Below are 20,536 nucleotides of genomic sequence, written 5' to 3'. Positions count from 1 at the left end.
GGTTCGGTTTGAAAGGTACGAAACCGAAAGAAATATTCGTCTTGTGATTGTGAAGAAGAAAGAAGACAAGTCTTTGTTTCGTCGACGGGAAAGAAAAACCCTACGATATTCCTCGACTCGTTTACACTTCTCCGACCACCGTCTCTTTCCTTCTTCTCCCGACGGAGTAAAATTCGTTATCGCGTTTTGAATCACCGGATTATGAAATAGCGATTGAAAGATGCTTGAAGGATATGTGCAAGGATTTGTGAACCTGTTGTTAGGGTACTTAGGTCGTTACATTAAAGACATCCAGAAAGACCAGCTCAAGATCTCACTCTGGAATGGTATTTTCACCGTCTTCTCTTTCCATTTTCCGTTTCAACGAACACCACAATCTCCCACTGTATTTGATGATTTACGCACAATTTCTTGCTTCTAACTGCAGGAGAAGTCTTATTGGAGAACGTGGAATTGAATCCTGAGGCGTTTGAGTATTTGCAGCTTCCAATTGCTCTCAAGCAAGGTGATAGTTAGTGGATTGAAGTTTCGATTCTGTCAGCTTTTTTTCGTTTTCTCGGGATCAAATCGTTTATTGTTTATATAGGCCGTGTTGGGAAATTGAGCATTAAAATTCCATGGAAGAAACTTCATAGGGATCCTGTAACCATTATGATTGAAGATGTCTTTATATGTGCATCGCAACGCAATGATCAAGAGGTGATTACTCTTGTTTAGTAGCCCTTTTCTACATGAAAGTGTTTGCCTCTAAAACCATATATGTATATTGCTTGGTCATTGCAGTGGAGTTCAGATGTCGTTGAGAAAAGAGAGTTTGCTGGTAAGAAAGCTAAACTTGCTTCTGCAGAACTGGCAAAATTGTCCAGGCGTGTCTTCGGTGAGCAAATATACTTCTTGTCCTACAAAATTTATCTTTCCTATACAAAATTTGTTGAGTTCCTTCATTTTTTTTCCCAGACAATCCAGGCGGAAATTCTTATATGTCATATATTACTGCCAAGGTAACATTACGTTCCGCAATCCTCCTTTTGCTACCTCTAGTTAATCATCTTACATTTTTCATATTATGATTGATCTGTTACTGGTTTTTAGTAGATCTTCCTGATTTTGGATGAGGTTATCAATCTTATTTATTTTATTTTTTTCTACTATGTTAACGTTCCTTCTTTCTTGGCTTAGATTCTTGATAGCGTTCAAGTGTCCATCAAAAATTTTCACATCTTATACTCAGATGCACAACCTGAATCGGTAAGTCTCTTGCTTGTTCAGTTTAATTAGTTTGCTAGAATATAGGCTTGTATTTTGTTATCCTCCCATTGATATTGTTGAAACTTATATACATCGATCATATCGTAGTATTGGTTTGTTTGTGAGAGCATAGCATTTATCATGGAGGATATGTATCTAGATAGAGTCAAATATATTTGAGCATTGTGATGCTAAACTACTATCAGTCTTTCTTGTGATTCACTAGAATATAACTTGAATAATCGTTTGGTGTTGTCTACTTTCCCACTTTCATATGTTTTTACTCTAAACTGCTGTCACAGGGGCAAGTTGTATTAGGATTGCGGTTTTCAAGCTTGACAGTTACTAAACAAAACTCAGTTGGGTAATCTCTTTATGCACCTTCTCTTGCACTTTTAAATGTACTCCACTTTGTGTTTGATTCCGAGCTTTGCTTTATATATGGCAAGGATATGTTCTTTGAATTACATTGTGAGACAGCAGAGAGCAGACCCCGCATTAATTTCTTTCCAGTTGCCTTGTTTCTTCTATGTCACTTAATATATATTCTAGTTTCGTATTTGATTCCTTGTAGCTTTGCTTTATTCTATTGGTTTGGCGATACCCCATTATAACTTTCTTCCAACTGTCTCTTTTCTTACTGTAAAATCTCCTTAAACCTGTTTTTTCCATAAGCTAAATTATTGTTGATAAGACAAGACCTGTGGTGGATATATGTGCTTCCTGAAATATTTGACATGATGTCTCTGTTGAATATCAGGCCATCAGTTGGTAGGGTGAGAGGGGGGCAAGTGAATATACTTGTGGAGGTTGAAGGTTTGGAAATATATTGTGACATGTATGAGGGAAACATGGACTTTCCAAGTGTTAATGAAAAAATAGGTTTTGACAATTGGTGCCAGTCAAGATTGCAAAGCAATAGATTTGGTTATTTACTGAAGCCAGTCCATGTTTCTGTAACGCTATTGGTAATGGATCTAAAACAGCGTCATTGGTTTGCTGTCTCTTAACATCTTTTGTTATCATCTAATCTTTGTTGCTGCTTCAAGGTGCTACATCCTTGCTCTTGCTTTAGGGTTATGTTAAAAATGAGATGTACACATTTATATGTTATATCTGCCGTACTGAGTCTTGATTTACCTGATGGCCTACGAAATTTTGATGACATATTAATCAATCAATGTTATCAGAAAGGATTTGCATAACATTTTTGCCAATTCGTTTATATGTCACCATCAGCTCCATATGGACATTGTGTTTGGTGAAAGATTTTTACAGCTATCTGATCAATGATACAATATTTATACAGAAAGTAAATTGGTCTATGCATCAGCTATTGCTTGAGTGCATTTTTGTGCTGTATGTAAATAGGCATTCTTCATTTTGCCTGATATACTTCTTTGCATAGGTCAATCGATCTGGAGAGCTTTATGACGATCTTCCTCAGTATTCTATCAGCGCTGAGTTGACTGATGTGGTTAGTTCTCAGAAATTGCTAAACTAGGTTCAGAGCTCAGATTTATTTACCATTTCATGACTCACTCTAACTTCCAATTGGCACTGATGCGTTTTAGGTGGTGACTCTGAATGAATTTCAATTGCAGCAGATTCTTATTCTGTTAGATTATTTGCAAACCAGCCAGTTGCGTGAGAGGTAAGCTTTCATTAGGGTAGCGATAATTTTTCCTCAATTCAAACTTTTTTTCCTCCTGAGATTTAGCTCTATTATTGGATACTACAGAACGTTTTTTTGAAGAACTACTGATTAAAGAACCTTTTAAATGGTATAGGTATGGGCGGTATCGTCCCTGCTCCACTTCTTTATCGAGGAAACCACCTGGATGGCAGAAACTTTGGTGGCACTATGCCCAAAATTCAGTTTTATCTGATGTACGGAAGAAACTGTGGAAAACTTCATGGAGATTTCTTGAACAGCGAATGTAAGTTTACGTTGCTTACATCATTTCTTTTCTTTTAATTAGATGATGCTTAATAGCTATTACAATTTTGATTTCTCGTAAAACTTCTGCATACTTTACTTCCACGCAAATAACTTACTGTTTCATGGCATAAGTAGACAAATACTCCTGGAATGTATTCAAGCGGTCTGCTCACTTTTAGATTTTTGTTTCGGCGAAAAAATACAGGAGAATCCGCAGGAGGTATATCAACTTCTACAAGATAAAGCTAGATCTCCTTCTCAGAGAACAGGCAAGGATCTTATTTTCCTCCTTACCTGATTAGAAGTGTCAGGGTTTGTTCATTATGTTGCAATGTGTCCTCCTATTTGTTTAACTGCATGAACTTGCCTAACCCAGCCTGTTGGATTCTATGTAGATATAGGAAGCCTTATTAGTTTTAGGTGATTTTACATAACTAGGGAGCATCTCATGAGGTGGTTTTTCATTTCGATGTGTTTTGTCCTACTACTGCAAAATGTAAATGAATGGATAGTGGTAAGGAGATGGTTTAGAAGCACATTTCACATCATATAAGTCTATCAGGGAGCATATTATGAGGTGATTAATCATCTGGTTGTGTTCTAAGAATGCGTAATTAACTAGAAGATGATTTAGAAGCATATTTAAATACGGGCTGCCATTATTTTAAAATCTTATATCTTAGCACGTGCTTCCGTATGTATGCAAAAGGTAGACGGGTAGTGAATTTTTCTTAGCTTGGCGCGCTTGCTTCCCTCTAAAGAAGCACGGTTTATTCTGTTTTATTTCATAGGTAGCTGTAGCAGTGTAGGGAACTTTTAAAATTGTTGGAATATTGAAATCAGAGGTAGAAATTGTAGAATACTTGGTCTAAGCGTCATCATACATTTCAAAAAATATGGAAATTGAAGAAACATTTCTCTTCTTCTAACATCAATAAAGTACTCTATAGGAGGTTATCATCGTAAAAATGTAGTTGTTCTGAAATCGCTGACTGAAAGAAATACATATGTTCTCGTCCCTAAACTTTTTGTTGCTTAGCCATAGTCTCCATCATATATATGTTGCTAAGATGCTTTACGGTCGACATATTTGTACATATTTTGTTCAACTAATGCGCGTAACCTTCATAACATTCAAATGAATTGGTGTATTATATATATTTCTTCTATAGCATTTTCAAACCTGAGTTGTTCTTGTCATGTGGCTTCTCTACTAATATGTCTGTGCTATATGCTTCTGGCTACAGTCAATCGATAAGTCCATCCGTTTGGGTTTGGAAGAATTGGAGAAGAAGTCTGATATTGATGATATCTTAAGTTATAGGTCTGCAGCGGAAGGTGAGATGCAGGTATGGTAAATTAGGTTGCTGTTGTAGCAATTTATACTTTGGCTGTGATACCAAAGTCTGTTCAGATATCTGCCATAAGTTGATGCCCTAGCAATGGCAATTTCTTATCTGTCCTTTTACCTTGGATCTTACTATGCAGGAAGCTTGCTCAGAATTGACAGTAAACATGGGAGCGACTGGTGCCACTAGATCCGAAAAGGAACAGAGTGCCCCTGAAAAGGAACCGAGTGACGATCCTACATTAAATAAGTCGCGTGGGTGGTTGAACTGGTTGTCACGGGGAATGCTTGGTGCCGGAGGCACAGAGGATTCAAGTCAGTTTTCTGGTGTTGTTTCTGATGAAGTTGTCAAGGTATTTTAAGTACTAATTAATAGCAGTAGAGTTTCAGAATTCTAGAATTCTTCGAAACATCCTAGTAACTGTTCATCCACTGCAGGATATACACAAGGCAACAAAGTTTTACCCTCTTTCTTCATCTCCTAGAAATACAAGTGCAACTGGTAAGATCTGTACGTGCTCCATTCGACTCAACGTACGCAAATTTTCTGCTACTTTGCAACATATAAGTGGGTAAGTTACAATTTCTCAGTTATCTCATGGCCTCTGCCTTAACTAGTTTGTATTTTCATTCTTCGTTATCTTATTTATTCCACAGAAGTTCTTCTCAAGTTATTACAGAGTTGGACATTTTGGGGGTGATTGTTGAATGCAAGTCTTGGAAAGATTCTACAGCCATGATTTTATCTGTTATTTCTGGAAGGCTGGTCTATCCTCACAATGGGAAAGAAATTTTAACCATGAAAAGGGTTTGTGTCCTAATATTGTGTTACACCTATGCCATATTGTTAATAATTGCTAATATCTAAAATCATGAACAATATTAGACTAGTGCTTAGTAAGGTGGTATGAACAATCTAGGTGTAACTTATGCTCCGTAGTCTGTGTTATTAAAATCGAATTTAGCGCTTTTCATAATGTTTTCAGGAAACGAATAATTTAATTGTTTCATGCAGGTCTGTTCTCAGAGTGATACACTAGAAACGAAACCCTCATATGGAGCGCGGTTGGAGTTGTCTAAAGATCATGATGTTGCATTGTCATTAAAGGTGAACTAACTGCACCTTGCATCAGAGTTATGTGAACAAACACTATGCTTGCTCCTCTCAGGAGTCTTGGTCTTTTGTTCATAGTTAACTATAAGGATTGACTTTGTTATAGATTTTTGCATCTTGTTTCTGTAGGCCACCCTTCAACCACTTGAAGCCGCTTATGATGGAGGCTTCATTCTAGCTGTCAGTAATTTTTTCTCGGGTTCAAGATACTTCAAACTCCAACATGAAAGGGTGAGCTCTTATTTTACCATATGCTCGTAATGTCTGTTCTGAAATAATTAGTTTGAAAAACAAGTTTGAAGCAAGTGTGGTTATACATAGAATATAATGTCAGTTTGTCTCTGTGATTGTACTGGACTTATGAATTCTATAGATTGAATTTATGAATTGACAAAGGAACCCAATAACAACAATTCTCTTTTGTGGCTCAGATTTTATCATCACTCAATGGCCTTGAAAGTGAAACGCGATTGGCAGCGAAAGCTGAGTAAGTGTTTCATCTATCGAAATGTTAGGCATATATTCATATCCTAATTGATTGTGATACGTATTTGTGTTGTGGTTTGTTTCATAGATACCTCTTATCAAGCCGAAATAAAGTTAAGTGGGATCTGGACATAAAAGATCTTACCTTAAGTTTCCCTGGACGATTGGTTGAATCAGAAAGCTATAATCTGGTATTTCGCTTATGTAAACATACGAGTGTCTGTGTTTTCTTATTTGTATCCTTCTCAGTATTTATTTTATCCTCCTATGCATTCTCGTGTACAGGTTCTGGTATTGGAATCTCTTTCTATCACATCTAGTAGCACAGATGCTCTTAGCCAAATTCCAAGATTGCAGTCTGATGTGGACCATGTGGTCAATAGCTTACAAAGTTCCGTTGAAGCTTTGGATGCTTTTCAAGTCAAAGATCTCTACGACCATTTTGATATCAAAATCTGTAACCTTGAGGTAAGATATGTTTATGTTAATTTTCTTATTCTTTTTGATTGAAGCTGTGTAAGCAATCATATATTTTCTTACATGTGCGTCTTCTGCAGATGAAGCTCATGAAGATTCATCCTTTCCAAGAACTTCCCCTTGTGGAGAAATCATCTTTACTTATCAAGTTTGCGTCTTGTATAATTCCGGAGGAGTCGATTTTGAAGCAGTTGGAGGTATTAAAATTTATCTCAGGGTTGAGGTGGCCATATCTAGTTTAGCTGAGGGAATGATAAACTTACTTATTCCTTGGTACTAAATGCTTGTACTTTAATAGTGGCATCGACCACATTTTGGTATTGATGTTTTTGCCATTCCATTCATTTTCAGGTTGAAGCTACTCTGCCTATGTTCAATGTCCATTTCTCTCCGTCAATATTTAAAGGAGTCATGTCTGTGATTGAATATCTTGATATTCAGGATCATGGAACTCGAAATCCTCCACCTTCCCCTGCTCCCATCTTTCACTTCACCATCAAAACCGACTTGGCATTTTTAAGGTTGCACGTCAATCTCGAAAATAAAGGAGAAAATAGCACAGTGCTTGTTCTTTCTATACAGCAGCTTGATCTCTGGTAGGTAATTGTTGCAACGGTAAAAGGAGCCCATTTTGTGTCTTTATACAGTATCAGTGGAAAGTTAACCTTTAGCAATTAAACGAGCATGAATTTAGCATTTTTGTTGTTGTATATTTGTATTTACCATGATGATGTCTGCTTATTTTGCCAAGCAGTTGATATGTTCACATGCTTCTTATCACACATATTTGGTCTTACGATCACTACTATAACTCATCTAATGATGCATTGTCAAAACCAAGTCCATCCAATTCTTTTTCTATTGGTTCTTTGTTAAATATTGTATCACTGGAGGTTCCTGACAAGTTCCCTTGTACAATCGTCATTTTCAGGTATTCACGTGCTATATTTGAAGAGTGGTCAGTCCGTGCGAAAACATTGGAAATAACAGCTTGCTCCTCTAAAGATGCAGCTGACAGTCATATTTTATGTTCATCTGGAAATCTACTCAAATCGTCTTCCCATGGACATGGGATGGATGCTCATACTAGCGATGAAACCAACATTATTGACTACAGAACAACTCCTGAAGCTGCTATCAGCTTAAATTGCAAGGTTTCTCAAAGTAAAAGTTTTATTTTTCACAAGTATACAGTCTATTGGAGGAGCGCCGAGCTCCATTGCTACCCATACATATTTGGTTTGCTGACAAATTTTTTGGATAAGATAGCTTCCTATAAGATCTCGTCTAGCTATACAAATCCATCTAGCCTTGCTACAGATACCATTGCTCCAACAGAAATACCTCAGTTTGATTTTGAAAGGTTTGGATTCTCAAACTTCACTGAAAGTAGATCTTGTGGCTGCATTCCTCTTGACAAATTTCCATTTGTAACCATTAACAATTCGGGTTCTCTTCATAGCCTAGAAAGTTCTCTGTGTTATTCGACTTCTGACTGGAGGAAGTTATTTATATTAAAGAATAGAAAGGATGGGGCACAAATAGGTTTGAACTGCGAATGTAACAGCTGTACTTTTCAACTTAAACGTGATTGCCCTCTGAATGGGCTTGCGTCCTCCAGGGATCTTGGTCAGACCAATCACTTTACAGTTGATATGCATGTCTTCAACACCAATGTACATTTTCATGATTCTTCAAGTGTTTTTGGAACTATTATACTGCCAGTATCCAGATACTTTCTTAACATTTCAGATGATCTTCTCGATTTGGTTGCCTCTGCTGAAGACTTGATGCTGGTGTCATCTTTGTTCACCAACTATTCTGGCGGGTTTCTTTGGAAACAATCATCAACAGATGTCTCACAGGTCTTGAACCTACGTGTAAGGAAGAGGGGTTTGGAGCCTTCTGGTTCTCAACTTGAAGTGAGCATAGGTATTCAACACACATACTGCATTTTACCGCCGGAATATCTAGCCATTATAATTGGCTATTTCTCTCTTTCTGACTGGACTTCAAAGTCTGGCCTGCAGTCATTGCCACAAGCTACTGAGTTGACCAAGGCTCATTCTGAGTTTGCCATTAGTTATAAAATTGAGATACTGGACTCCTCTATTGTTCTTCCTGTGGAAGGTGATGACCGCCGGCAACTGAAAGTTGACATTCAGCAGTTATATATTAGCTTTATTCCAGAGTGTGCGTTGAGCAATGTGGTGCAGCACATACCACAGGAATGTGTTATTCCACTTAATCAAGTACTAGGGCGAGCCGACTGTTTAAACATATTTGGGCGGGACTTATCAGTATCATTGCTGCTTTCTGAGAGTGACATATCAACATTCAAGAAGAACGCCGTGTGCAGAAGTATCACTCTGGCTGCTAGCATTATTGCTGATACTTGGATTAGATTCCCTTGTGATCACAATCCGTTAACGGAATTGGCATGTGTTATGTCAAGGGTTGACGTTTGTGAAATTGTTGTCGATGGTAGGTGGTGTTTCCCTCAATGTTAATTTCTGCTCCTCAGCGCTCTTTGTTTTTCTATAGTGATCATGTATTTCAAGTAATGCTTACATGTGTTATCTTTTTTCTTTTTCTTTGTAGATTCAGATGCCTTGGATGGGTTTAAGGCATTTCTTGATGTGGTTGATCAGCTTTCTTTAGTCGATGAGGAATCAAAACTTTTCGTGTCTGATGTTCCTCAGTTTCTTCATACGAAGATGCGCCTAAAGCAAGAGTTGTCAGTTGCACCCCTGGAACCTTCCACAAGCTTTATAAAATTCAGAATTTTTGTCAATCTTTTGACGTCAAAACTGCATCGGTTAAGGAAAGCTCCTGGAACACTGCTATCCGAACCAGTGCTCCAAGCTGATATGAAATTTGTTTGCTCTGGAGAACTTAAAAATAATTTCCCTATGAGCTTGGATGTTCAGTTTTTCAAAATCGGGCTTTATTCATTACTGAGCTCAGTCATGTTAGCTAGATGCATCAATGCAGATGGGGATCCTTCTGCACTGAGAGTCAGATTTACGGAGCAGGCTGAAAATGAATACGATCTCTGTTTTTCTCTTCCATCCCTAGACATCTGGTTACACTTTTTTGATTGGATTGAAGTTATTGAACTTCTGAAATCTTATTCCCAGAAACTGGAAGACAGTAGTGAAGACCGTTTTTTCTCAAAAGGTTCAAAATTGGATATGGATGAATCTATTGGAGTGGTAAGGACTATTTGTGACAATACTGATCGGGTTTTGAATGTTCTGCAAACTGAGGTATCAGAGAACTCTAGTGAGGTAATGTCATTTGCCGCAAGATCAGAGAATATTGGTGTCAAAATCCATATTCCTCTTTGCACAAGCCATACAGAATTTCCAGGGTTCATGGCAACTGATGTTCATGAGATATCTGAGGAAGAGCACACAAATTGTTTTAAAGGGAATTACTGTAAATATGTTTCTGTTACAGCGTGTAGTAGAAGTGGCGAACTCTCTATTCTTGGGAGAGATGTCAAACTGAGCTATAAGATTGAAAAGCTCAATGGGATTCTTGCAATATCTGGGGTTGACACTGTCAGGTCTTGCTCTCTATTTGGGGCGGCACAACTACTTGTAGAAACTAGTATTCAGATGGATCAGAACAAAATCATGAGCATAGATGTGGGGATACTGTCTGACAAAGTAGAGATGCATGCATCTCATCAAGTATTATCTTTTTGGCATGGAATTACGTTTGATGCACCTGAGACACCATCTTCACAAAATTCGGAAGGAAACATGAGCATAAAAGTCCAGATAAGAGATGTGTCTCTTCTTATATCAGATGGAAAGGTACGCTTATGCTTTATATACTAAATAATATATCTCTCAATGTTATTTCACCCAGAAGTGGCCTCACAATTATTCACTTCTGCTGCTTATGTGTATACACTGTTATTGTGTTGCCACTTCTGTTGTGCCAGTCCATGTCTTTGTTTGGCAGTTCACATGTTATTTTCTTGCTCGATTTCTACATGCTAATGTAATTTTTTTATGTATACACTGCACCATTGATCTCACTTTTACATTCATCAAGTGCTTCATTAACATATACCTTGTACTTGTGTGTGTTTGTCTTCGTGATCAGTTAATGTATGAATTTAATGGTTCTTCTTTGTAATTAGTGCTTGAGATGATGAGTTTAATTTTTCTTCACCGATGAGCTTGATTTGATGGGTGAATTTTGGTTGGTTTTAAAAATTTTGCAAGGGTCTGCTTTCTTTTGTCTAGAACATATATTCTTCCCTGATTGTCTGTGAGCTCCTTGTCTATTAGCTTTTGCACTATATATGCCACTGGTCATCTTGAAATTTTTGAGCTACTTCTAAAGACTTCTCGTCTCTTTATTCTTATGCAGTGGGGATGTAGCGGTATGCTTCTTGAAGTTCTTATGAGAAACTTTCTCCTGCAAGCTAATCTGGCCGAAAAAAATATGGAGAGTTTGGTTTCATGTGATCTTGAAGTGAATTATAATAATATGCACAAGGTACGAGGCAGAAACAGAATCCTGCTGTCATTTTTATCTTTGTTTTGGTAGTATGCTGATAACCACCTGTAAATGTATGTTGAAGGTCTTGTGGGAGCCTTTTATTGAGCCCTGGAATTTTGATATCAAATTATCCCGAAAATTTGATGCAAATTCTTTGCTGAACAATGCTGGGCTCACTGAAGTAATTGTTGCATCATCAAATCAGCTCAATTTGAACTTAACAGAATCTCTTTTTGAGGTAAGAAGGATATAATTTCTTCCCTGTTAAAATCCTCTGTAGTAATTGATAATGGCAGGGATTGGTTAGTTTCGGTCAGCTTGGTTTAATACTGTGGTTTTGGTGCTAAATCCTATAATCAAATTTCCCACTAGTTTTCAGAAAGGATGAGTAGCTTCCAACTTTCTGTCTACTTGTATAATTGATAAGACGGTATATAAATAATCTCACATCAGATGGGAGGGAACTAAATCAAAACTTTAGAAAACCTCAGGGCACCAAAACCCTTGAGCTAGTTTTTGTTGTCAGTTCTACCCAATGGTCTTTGTGGGCATGGTTTGGCAAACTCAATATTTGTAAACCGTCAGTTCCATATATGTTAATTTTGTCTTTTCTCTGCTGAAGTGCATTTTCAGGATAATTGAGATGTTGAACATTTTGGAATTGATGGAAACAGATGCCATTCCTGATAATAAGGGATTGTCAGTTTACTGCACCAACAGTACCAGGACAGAACGATATTCCCCATATGTACTTCAAAATTTAACTTCTCTTCCGTTGGGGTACCAAGTTTTCCAAGGACATGATTCAGATGTGCTAAATATATCAGCTCCAGTGGCTCAGAACTTTGTGCAACCCGGTTGCTCTGTTCCCATTTATATCGATAATAGTGACACACTACTTATTCCTGATAGACGTCGAAGTCAATTTGGTTGTTCCAGCAGTGAATCTGGTGATGCCATACATCATTATATGAAGGTCCAACTTGATGGAACATCTTTTGCTTCTCCTCCTCATTCAATGGATCGAATTGGCCTTTCCTATTTTGAGGTTGATTTTTCCAAAACATCAAACTCCAGTGATAATGTTGAGAAAGCAAGTAAATCTGGTTATGGAAGCAGCTTTGTTGTTCCTGTTGTGTACGAGGTTTCATTGCAGCAGCAGAGCAAGTTGATACGAGTATACTCTACTGTATGTATGACGTCATTATAATGTATATTTGTTGAGGTTTTGTTCTTATAAATGTTGATTCTGCGTTTGACCTTTCCCTTTGTTCAGGTTATAATTTTGAACTCCACATCCATGCCATTGGAACTTCGCTTTGATATTCCGTTTGGCATCTCCCCAAAGGTTATTGAAATTCTAATATGCCAGTTTGTTCTATCTGTACCAGACACTGTTTATGTGCTTCTTAAGAAAATTAAGCTTTGTTTCTTTTCATTTCTAGTTGCCTTACCTGGTTGATCTTAACACCATCTTTTATTATTCTTATGCCATTCTATTTCAGATCCTAGATCCTATTTTTCCTGGTCAAGAATTTCCACTGCCTCTACACTTGGCTAAATCTGGCCGGCTACGGTGGCGTCCCCTCGGAGATTCTTATTTGTGGAGTGAAGCTCATAGCATCTCCAAAGTTCTTTCTCAAGATAGCGGGATAGGATTTCGCCGATCTTTTGCTTGTTATCCATGTCACCCTAGCCATGAACCATTTCGGTGTTGCATATCTGTTCAGAGCACCAGCTTGCCGGCATCGTTTCATATTAATGATTTGTCAGCTGGAAATTTTGGTCAGCAGTTGCACAATCTTGACCAATCAAGAGAGCAATTCATTCATCAAGTAACTTTAAGCACTCCATTTGTTGTGAGCAACTGTCTTCCAGATCCAATATCACTTTCTATCGAAAGTGGTGGCATCACTCAAACTGCATCCCTTCCTGAGGTCTGAGAGATATTTCCAAATAATTTCGTTCTGGAAGATAAGAGTTGAAATCATGTTTTTATATGGTTTATATGGTATTATTTATGTGACAATAAAATGTATTATTTTTAGGGGGAGACGCCATTCCATCATATTGATCCTTCACATGACCTGGTCCTTGAGTTCAAATTAAATGGCTGTAGAACATCATCTTTAAAGTTTTCACGCTCAGAAACTTTTAGCACAGAGGCTAAGTTCAGTGGAGGGAAGTTCTCTCAGATTGAAACTATTTCCTTTGATTCACACGTTGGTGGTGGTAAGATTTACCTCTTTATGTTTAAAATTGGCTACTCATTTTGAGACAATTTTAATATTGATTTTCTTATAGGTTCTGTTTATGTATCGTGTGAGAAAACAATGGATGCAACATGTGGGGCTCGGGAAGTATTAATCTTTGTCCCATTTTTACTGTATAACTGCACTGGAACTCCTCTGATTGTTTCGGACTGCACCAATGAAACTAAAGGGATTTACAGCGTAATACCGTCTTGCTACAACCTGATTGAGCAGCATTTTGTTCAAAGTCGAAAAGTTGGTCTTGGCATTTTGACCTCTGAGAAAGATTTGCTAGATAAAGCTGTAATGGAGGACATTCCTTGTAGTCCTTCCTCATCGGAGTGCAGCAACACTGCTTCCAGTACTGAGAGATTTATAGATAAGCATGCGACTCAGTCAACTCGCCAAGTCCCTTTTGCAGCATATCCAAAAGACTCAGCAATTGTTCGCAAGAGGAGCCTTTCTTCAAAAAGTTTAAGAGAGGTGTGCTTCCAAGGTAATGATGAGTCTGGCAAAGTAAAGGCATGCATTTATTCACCTTGCCCTATTTCCAGAGTCAGTGACACCATGATCCGAGTCAAAAGGGACCTGCCAGGGTGGGTTAATTCAAGTAGCCCATACCCTCTGTGGTCTGCTCCATTTCCTCTCGTTCCACCCAGTGGTTCTACAAATGTAGTTGTCCCACAACCATCGCCTGGTGAATCATCTTTATTATCTGTTACATGTTCTATTCTTGGTGGTGCATTAGCAGGGAGAACGCAAGCAATTACTTTCCAACCTAGGTGATAGACAGTTTCACCAAATACTCTGTTTTCTCCTGAACCATTATCCCTAGTATCCACTAAACAAATTCCCATGTTGCAGATATATCATCTGTAATTCATGCAGCCATAACCTGTGTTACAAGCAGAAGGGAACCAATTTAGTTTCTCATCTGGCTGTTGGACAGCATTCTCAGCTTCAATGGACAGATACTACTAGGTTCGTTTACTTATCTATGTCTTATATACAACACATTCTTGGTATTAAGGAGTGGTTTTCTTTTTGAAACCACCACTGTTGCTACATTTATCTTACCTTTGTACTGAGAGAATTTACAGTCAAAAGGTTTCTACCTATACGCCACTTACTCTTGTATATAACCAGGGAGCTGCTAGTTTCAATCCGTTTAAATGAGCCTGGATGGCAATGGTCAGGCAGCTTCTTGCCAGATCATTTAGGGGATACGCAACTGAAGATTTGGAACTATGTTAACAAAGCTTTCAACATGGTGCGGGTGGAAGTTCAGAATGCCAATATGTCAAGCGGAGATGAAAAGATTGTAGGGAGTGTTCATGGACATGTCGGGACAAACTTTATTCTATTATCAGATGACGACATGGGCTATATGCCTTACAGGATTGATAATTTCTCAAATGAGGTCAGTAATGTTATGATTGATGATTCTGTATATCCAACTAAAGAGTTTTAGTTATTTTTCCCGTCAGTTCACAGGTCGTTCAACTCTACAACTTAAGTAGCATTGCCTGAATACTTCAAAGCATTCGGAAAATTAAATTGAGTAATCAATATCTATGAGGCCTAAATTGTACATGATTTTCTTTGGCATCCGTCGAGGGAACTATGCTAGTTGTCTTTAATGTAGCATGTAATTTTGGGACCCAAGTATAATTGTTGGTGAAAACATTTTCTTACTGGAAAACTTGCTTTCTGAGAATCACCAATGTATGATATCTTGTCGATTTTGAAACCCTTACTTGCTCCCACAAGGAACTGAAAATGGATTTTTTTTCTGTGGGTGATAGAGACTTAGGGTTTATCAACAAAAATGTGAAACTTTTGATACCATAGTTCATCCTTACACATCTTGCCCTTATGCTTGGGATGAACCCTGTTATCCACATCGTTTGACCATTGAGGTATGGTGATTACATTTTCTGCTTAATGACAAATCAGCCCTTTGTATCTGTTGACATTTCTATTTGCTGCTGTTCTCTTCTTTTCCTTGTCTTACATTTTTTCTCTTAATGAGGAATGTAGGTACCCGGAGATCGTGTTCTAGGCTCTTATGCATTTGAGATAACAAAACAACCTATTGCAGTGCACTTGCGCTCCACCTCTGAGGTATAATATCACAAATAACTTTGTTATGTATTATTTATTTGTGGTTATCATGGCTTTTACTGAGTGGTTCCTACATGCTAGACCCATCTATATATTGGAATGTCCTACCAGCATGCTTTCTTAAGCATTGGTTATGAACAGAAGGAAAAAAAAACTAGCCAATCTCTCGTTAGTCTAATTTGGGGTAATATTCGCATGAATTTGAATGAGTCAGATCCTCATATCTTTTAGCCTAAGGTAGAGCATCTCCAAATTTCCTTTGCAAATTAAGTTTGAACTCAACAAGTATAGGCTTTCTGGGCCTGCTAAAATGATGAGATGGAGTGGATTAAACTTTACAATAACCAGTTGCATGCAGCTCTGGATGATATACAATAACCAGTTGCATGCAGCTCTGGACAATATGAATGCATGCTTTGTTTTTTTGTATGTATGCAGAAATTCAAATCAGTATCATCATCCTGGCTAAGTAAATATCTTCTGTTGCTAGACCTTGTAAAATTGGATCAGTCGAATGAATGAGTGGTGGCACTGAAAGTTACACTGATATTGAATTGACTCTAAAGAAAGAAAACAGATGTCAGCTAATCACATGAAAACAAAGCATATATTTGATAAGACCAACCAATTTCATTCATTTTTTCCTTCTTTTGATACTCTCTTTTGAGTTCCACATAATTAGTGCAAAAGTGCGCTTAGAGGACGTGATTTATCCTTGTTTCAGTTTTCTGTAGCCACTCTATCACTGAGTCTCAGGTATTCTTATCTACTTATTTGTTTTAATTGACCTGCTTCAGAAACCTGAAAGGACATTGTTGCTATCTATCTGTGCTGAAGGAGCTACAAAGGTATAATTTCTCTGACACCATAAAACTTAGCTAACTTTCTGAGGACAACTACGTCTCTCTATGTTGCTGATGTAACTTGTTCATTTTTGTCTTTACCCATTCCAGGTTTTCAGTGTTGTAGATTCAGGTTATCACGCCATAAAAGATATAAAGGAAACATTTGACTCCAGATTCCATGAGAAGGGAAAGAAAAAGCTTCAAACTGACAATATCATCCGTTACACAGAAACGTTCTTGCTTGTCCTGCCAAGCATTGGTATATCTTTGGTTAATTCTCATCCACAGGTAAACATCCCCTGAAAATCTAAAGCACGTCTATATTACATCCCAATATTTTTGTAACGCTCCAATCTTCCTCACAGGAATTGGTTTATGCTTGTGCATCAAATGTTGTGTTAGAGTTAAGTCAGAGTGTAGATCAGCAGAAGCTTTCCTTTCAGATCTCTTCACTACAGATAGACAACCCACTTCAAAATTCTTCGTATCCTGTCATATTGTCATTCAATCATGACCACGAAGTCATTCCTCCTGATTGGGGAATGAAGAACAACAAAGCAATACTTTTAAGTGAAATTGTTCAGCAAGTTAGGGGTAATTCCTGTGATGCTGTAGTCTACGTTGACCTAGCAAAGTGGCGGAAAAAAGATGTTTCACTAGTTTCTTTTGAGTACATAAATATTAGGTATGATTAATGGTCAACATTCTCCTTAGTATCCACACAGTTCATTGTATTATAATTATATACATTTTGTTCCCAATTCTCAGTTTGCTTTAAATAAATGCAGGATTGGTGAATTTGGACTTGAGCTGGAGCTACAAACACTTTTATCCTTACTGGAGTTCGTAAAAGCAGTGCTTCCCAATTCTCAGGCTAGACTCCTGCCGCTCTCAGATCCAACGCTACGTCCTCTGATTTATGACACTGGTTCCAAGGATATAAGTTCAGAAGATACTCCACATGCAAGAAACATTCCTGTATTTAACAAAAACCAGAGAAGCATTGTAGCTCTGCCTATAGTGGTTCCAATAGGAGCTCCTTGGCAGCATATTCACTTGTTGGCTCGAAGACGCAGGAAAATTTATGTTGAAACATTTGACTTGGCCCCTATTCAGTTTACTTTAAGGTGAGATAGAAATTGTCCTTTCAGGATAACTATACTTTTGGTAACCTATCTACATGTAGATTCACATGGGTCCTTTGTGTGTCACAATATTGACAGCTTCTGCAGTGCTCCCTGGATGCTTAGGAACGGCATTCTTACTTCAGGAGAGTCCCTTATCCATGTATGTACCTTCACTTTTCTTTCCTTAGATATATTGCAGAATTTTATTTTTGTTTATATTAAATGCATAAAGGATTTTTGACGTTAGGTTTTTAATAGGATTCCTTTCTTTTCTTGGCCAAATACCCATTTTGAATTTTTTGCGATATTCTCTTTGTTTCAACTCCGGTACTATTACCTGATAGACTATACATAGAAGGAAGGGAACAGATTAGTGTTCTTTGACCAATGATTAGGAGCTTTTATGACTTTGGGAGTGATTAGTGACCCCAAACCAACTCGTTTCTGGTCCAAGGATTATAACATAATATTGATTCATTATTCTTATAACGCCATGTTAATTCTTAATTGAAGGATGTTATATTTAATATGGTTAACTGAATCATTATGTTCGATTTCAGAGAGGTCTTATGGCTCTTGCCGATGTCGAGGGTGCTCGAATACATCTCAAACAATTGACAATTGCTCATCAAATTACTAGTTGGGAATCATTTCAGGAGATCCTTGTTGGGCACTATACCCGCCAAATTCTTCATGAGATTTACAAGGTAAGAACTGGTAAAATGTCACTTTTTCACTTAGTGTTTTTATTTCCTAGAGCACTCATACTATTCCCTATATACCTGCTGGACGTATTTCTGCAATGTACTATAACACAGGTTTTCGGCTCTGCTGGTGTTATTGGAAATCCCATGGGGTTTGCGAGGAATGTTGCATTTGGAATTAAAGATTTCCTGTCAGCTCCCAGCAGGAGTATCTCAAAGGTTATGATTAAAATCTCTTTTTGTTGCTTAACATTTTCATGTAATGTCTGGTTTAGTCACTTTTAACTTATATGCTAACCTAGATTACTTGAACAGAGCCCAGCAGGAATTATTCAAGGAATGGCTCACGGAACCACAAGTCTCTTCAGTAGCACTATTTATGCTTTAAGTGATGCTGCCACTCAATTTAGTAAAGCTGCACACAAGGTACGATGCATCTGTTTGCTTAAAAATCTATGGTGTAGACGCCTCCTTCAAGAAATATTTACAGAATTACCAATTCGTTGCAGGGTATTGTTGCATTTACATTCAATGACCATGATGTTGCAAGGATGGAGAAGCAGCAATTGGGTGAAGGATCGCGTAGCAAAGGAGTTATAGGTGAAGTGTTTGAGGTATGTTATTTGCACTTTCTTTGGAAGTATGTCTTATATACTGATTTGATGTTCACTTAGTCTTGAAAGTTACTTGAAGTCAGTGACTTCTGTCAAATTCTTCTGAACTTGCATAAAGAATTTAAGCATGCCAGCTGACACGATGTTCATCACAGGGACTCACTGGTCTCCTTCAATCACCAATAAGAGGAGCTGAGAAACATGGTCTTCCAGGCGTTATCTCAGGTATTTAAGCGAGAACCACCGCTCAAGTCATCTATAGACATTCAAGACATTTGATGTTCGTGTACACGCTGTCCTTTTGTTTCTGGCTTTCTAATTTTATGCATGTTAACTGGGTGCCTATATATGGTTCAGGAGTGGCCATGGGGATTACTGGACTTGTGGCCAGACCAACCGCTAGTATCCTTGAGGTAACTGGAAAAACCGCACAGAGTATAAGAAACCGAAGCAGGATTCATAACATAAGATCCCAAAGGCATAGGCTTCGTCTTCCGAGGCCTCTGAGTAGAGAACAACCTCTCAGGCCTTACTCATGGGAAGAAGCGGTCGGGACAGCAGTACTTATGGAGGTTGGAGATTCCCTGAAGTTCAAGGGCGAGAAGCTGGTGAAGTGCAAAGCCCTGAAACAAGAAGGAGCTTTCGTTGTAATCACAGGGAGACTGGTATTGGTTCTAAGCAGCCTGAGCTTGGTAGATTTCAGAAAACAGGGATTTCTCGGAGTTCCAATAGATTTGGTATGGAATATCGAAAGAGAAATCGGTTTGGAGAGTGTAATACATACAGATTGCAGCGGTGGAGTAGTCCGCATCATAGGAAGCAATTCAGATGGTGTATGGAACTGGAGACAGGACCAGCAAAAGAAGAGCAGCCCGACCAAAAAACGATGGAACAATCCTTCAGCACAGCCGCTTCTTCAGACTAACTTAGAGTTTCCATCGGAGGAAGAAGCAGAGGACTTGTTGAGTGTGTTGTTATCGACTATTGAAACTGGGAAAAGCCGGAGCTGGCACAGTCGATTTGTTTTAAGTCGAAGTAACATCACTTAAACCGGAGACTTGCGTACATAAGAATACAGTAATTCTTTAATTTTCTTTGTGTACAAAAGTGGCTTTATGAAACTAGTTTTAGAATATATGGTCTGACATGTTTTGGCTATAAAATTTTTTTTAAAAAAAAAGCGTAATAAATCGAAGTGTATTGTACATGGATTGTCAGGCATCATCATGATGCTCATATATGTGGCATCATCATGGTGATGCTGTTTTTCATGCGGGAGAAATGTTTTTACCAACATCAAATCGTATTGCTGCGGAGTTGAGAGGGATATTATGGGTACTACACAGTCTATGTGATCTACACTTCTATAATATTGAGATTTGGTCCGACTATGGTGCTCCTATGGAAGCCATTAGTGACCCATTAGATTGGCCACGTATTTATCTTATCTTGATAGGATTCATTGGTTTCTCCCGAATTTTGATAAGATCGTATTTAAGGTTTCATCGCACGAGATATAGCCACAAGCGTAATGAGAGAAGGTCGATGCAGATCATATTTAGCTCGTGGAAGTCCGATGTGGTTACACTCGCATTGAAGAAGACAAGCGGCGTTGATTTTATTGTTCTTTATTAAGTTAAGATCTTCTATAAGTGTATGAGGAAAACAAGTTTAGACGGGAAAAACAAAAAATCGAAGTGTATTGAGTAAACTTCAATGAAACCTGTAAAGAAA

The 20,536-nt window shown here is 38.0% G+C and overlaps 1 protein-coding gene across 6 annotated transcripts; it reads left to right on the top strand.

Moving 5' to 3' along the window:
* Window positions 1-56: 56 nt before the first annotated feature.
* Window positions 57-20,213, top strand: AT5G24740 (vacuolar protein sorting-associated protein, putative (DUF1162); the record flags this gene model as incomplete). 6 transcript variants are annotated; one of them, NM_001343894.1, is made up of 47 exons in its annotated part: window positions 57-326; window positions 428-505; window positions 587-699; window positions 784-877; window positions 958-1,001; window positions 1,180-1,248; window positions 1,551-1,612; window positions 2,009-2,216; window positions 2,657-2,725; window positions 2,823-2,902; window positions 3,039-3,188; window positions 3,396-3,459; window positions 4,438-4,539; window positions 4,679-4,891; window positions 4,977-5,110; window positions 5,196-5,346; window positions 5,554-5,646; window positions 5,782-5,883; window positions 6,084-6,139; window positions 6,227-6,329; window positions 6,424-6,606; window positions 6,696-6,812; window positions 6,967-7,211; window positions 7,547-9,099; window positions 9,217-10,439; window positions 11,005-11,133; window positions 11,219-11,374; window positions 11,759-12,325; window positions 12,413-12,484; window positions 12,642-13,073; window positions 13,185-13,368; window positions 13,441-14,170; window positions 14,253-14,369; window positions 14,535-14,808; window positions 15,194-15,307; window positions 15,429-15,512; window positions 16,310-16,360; window positions 16,466-16,645; window positions 16,723-17,042; window positions 17,146-17,484; window positions 17,581-17,644; window positions 18,045-18,191; window positions 18,303-18,407; window positions 18,504-18,614; window positions 18,698-18,802; window positions 18,958-19,027; window positions 19,160-20,213. In NM_001343894.1, the coding sequence occupies 47 exons, from the start codon at window positions 221-223 to the stop codon at window positions 19,849-19,851; spliced, it is 10,455 nt and encodes a 3,484-aa protein (NP_001318641.1). In that variant the 3' UTR covers window positions 19,852-20,213. The 6 variants fall into 6 exon arrangements, with proteins under 6 accessions (NP_001318641.1, NP_001331614.1, NP_001331612.1 ...); NM_001343896.1 differs by lacking the exon at window positions 15,194-15,307; NM_001343895.1 differs by having other exon boundaries at window positions 18,045-18,407.
* Window positions 20,214-20,536: the final 323 nt, after the last annotated feature.

Source organism: Arabidopsis thaliana, chromosome 5 (genome assembly GCF_000001735.4).
Source record: "Arabidopsis thaliana chromosome 5, partial sequence".
In the NCBI taxonomy this organism is placed as follows: domain Eukaryota; kingdom Viridiplantae; phylum Streptophyta; class Magnoliopsida; order Brassicales; family Brassicaceae; genus Arabidopsis; species Arabidopsis thaliana.
The sequence above is the reverse complement of the archived record's forward strand: the minus strand, read 5'-3'. Positions and strand labels throughout refer to the sequence as shown.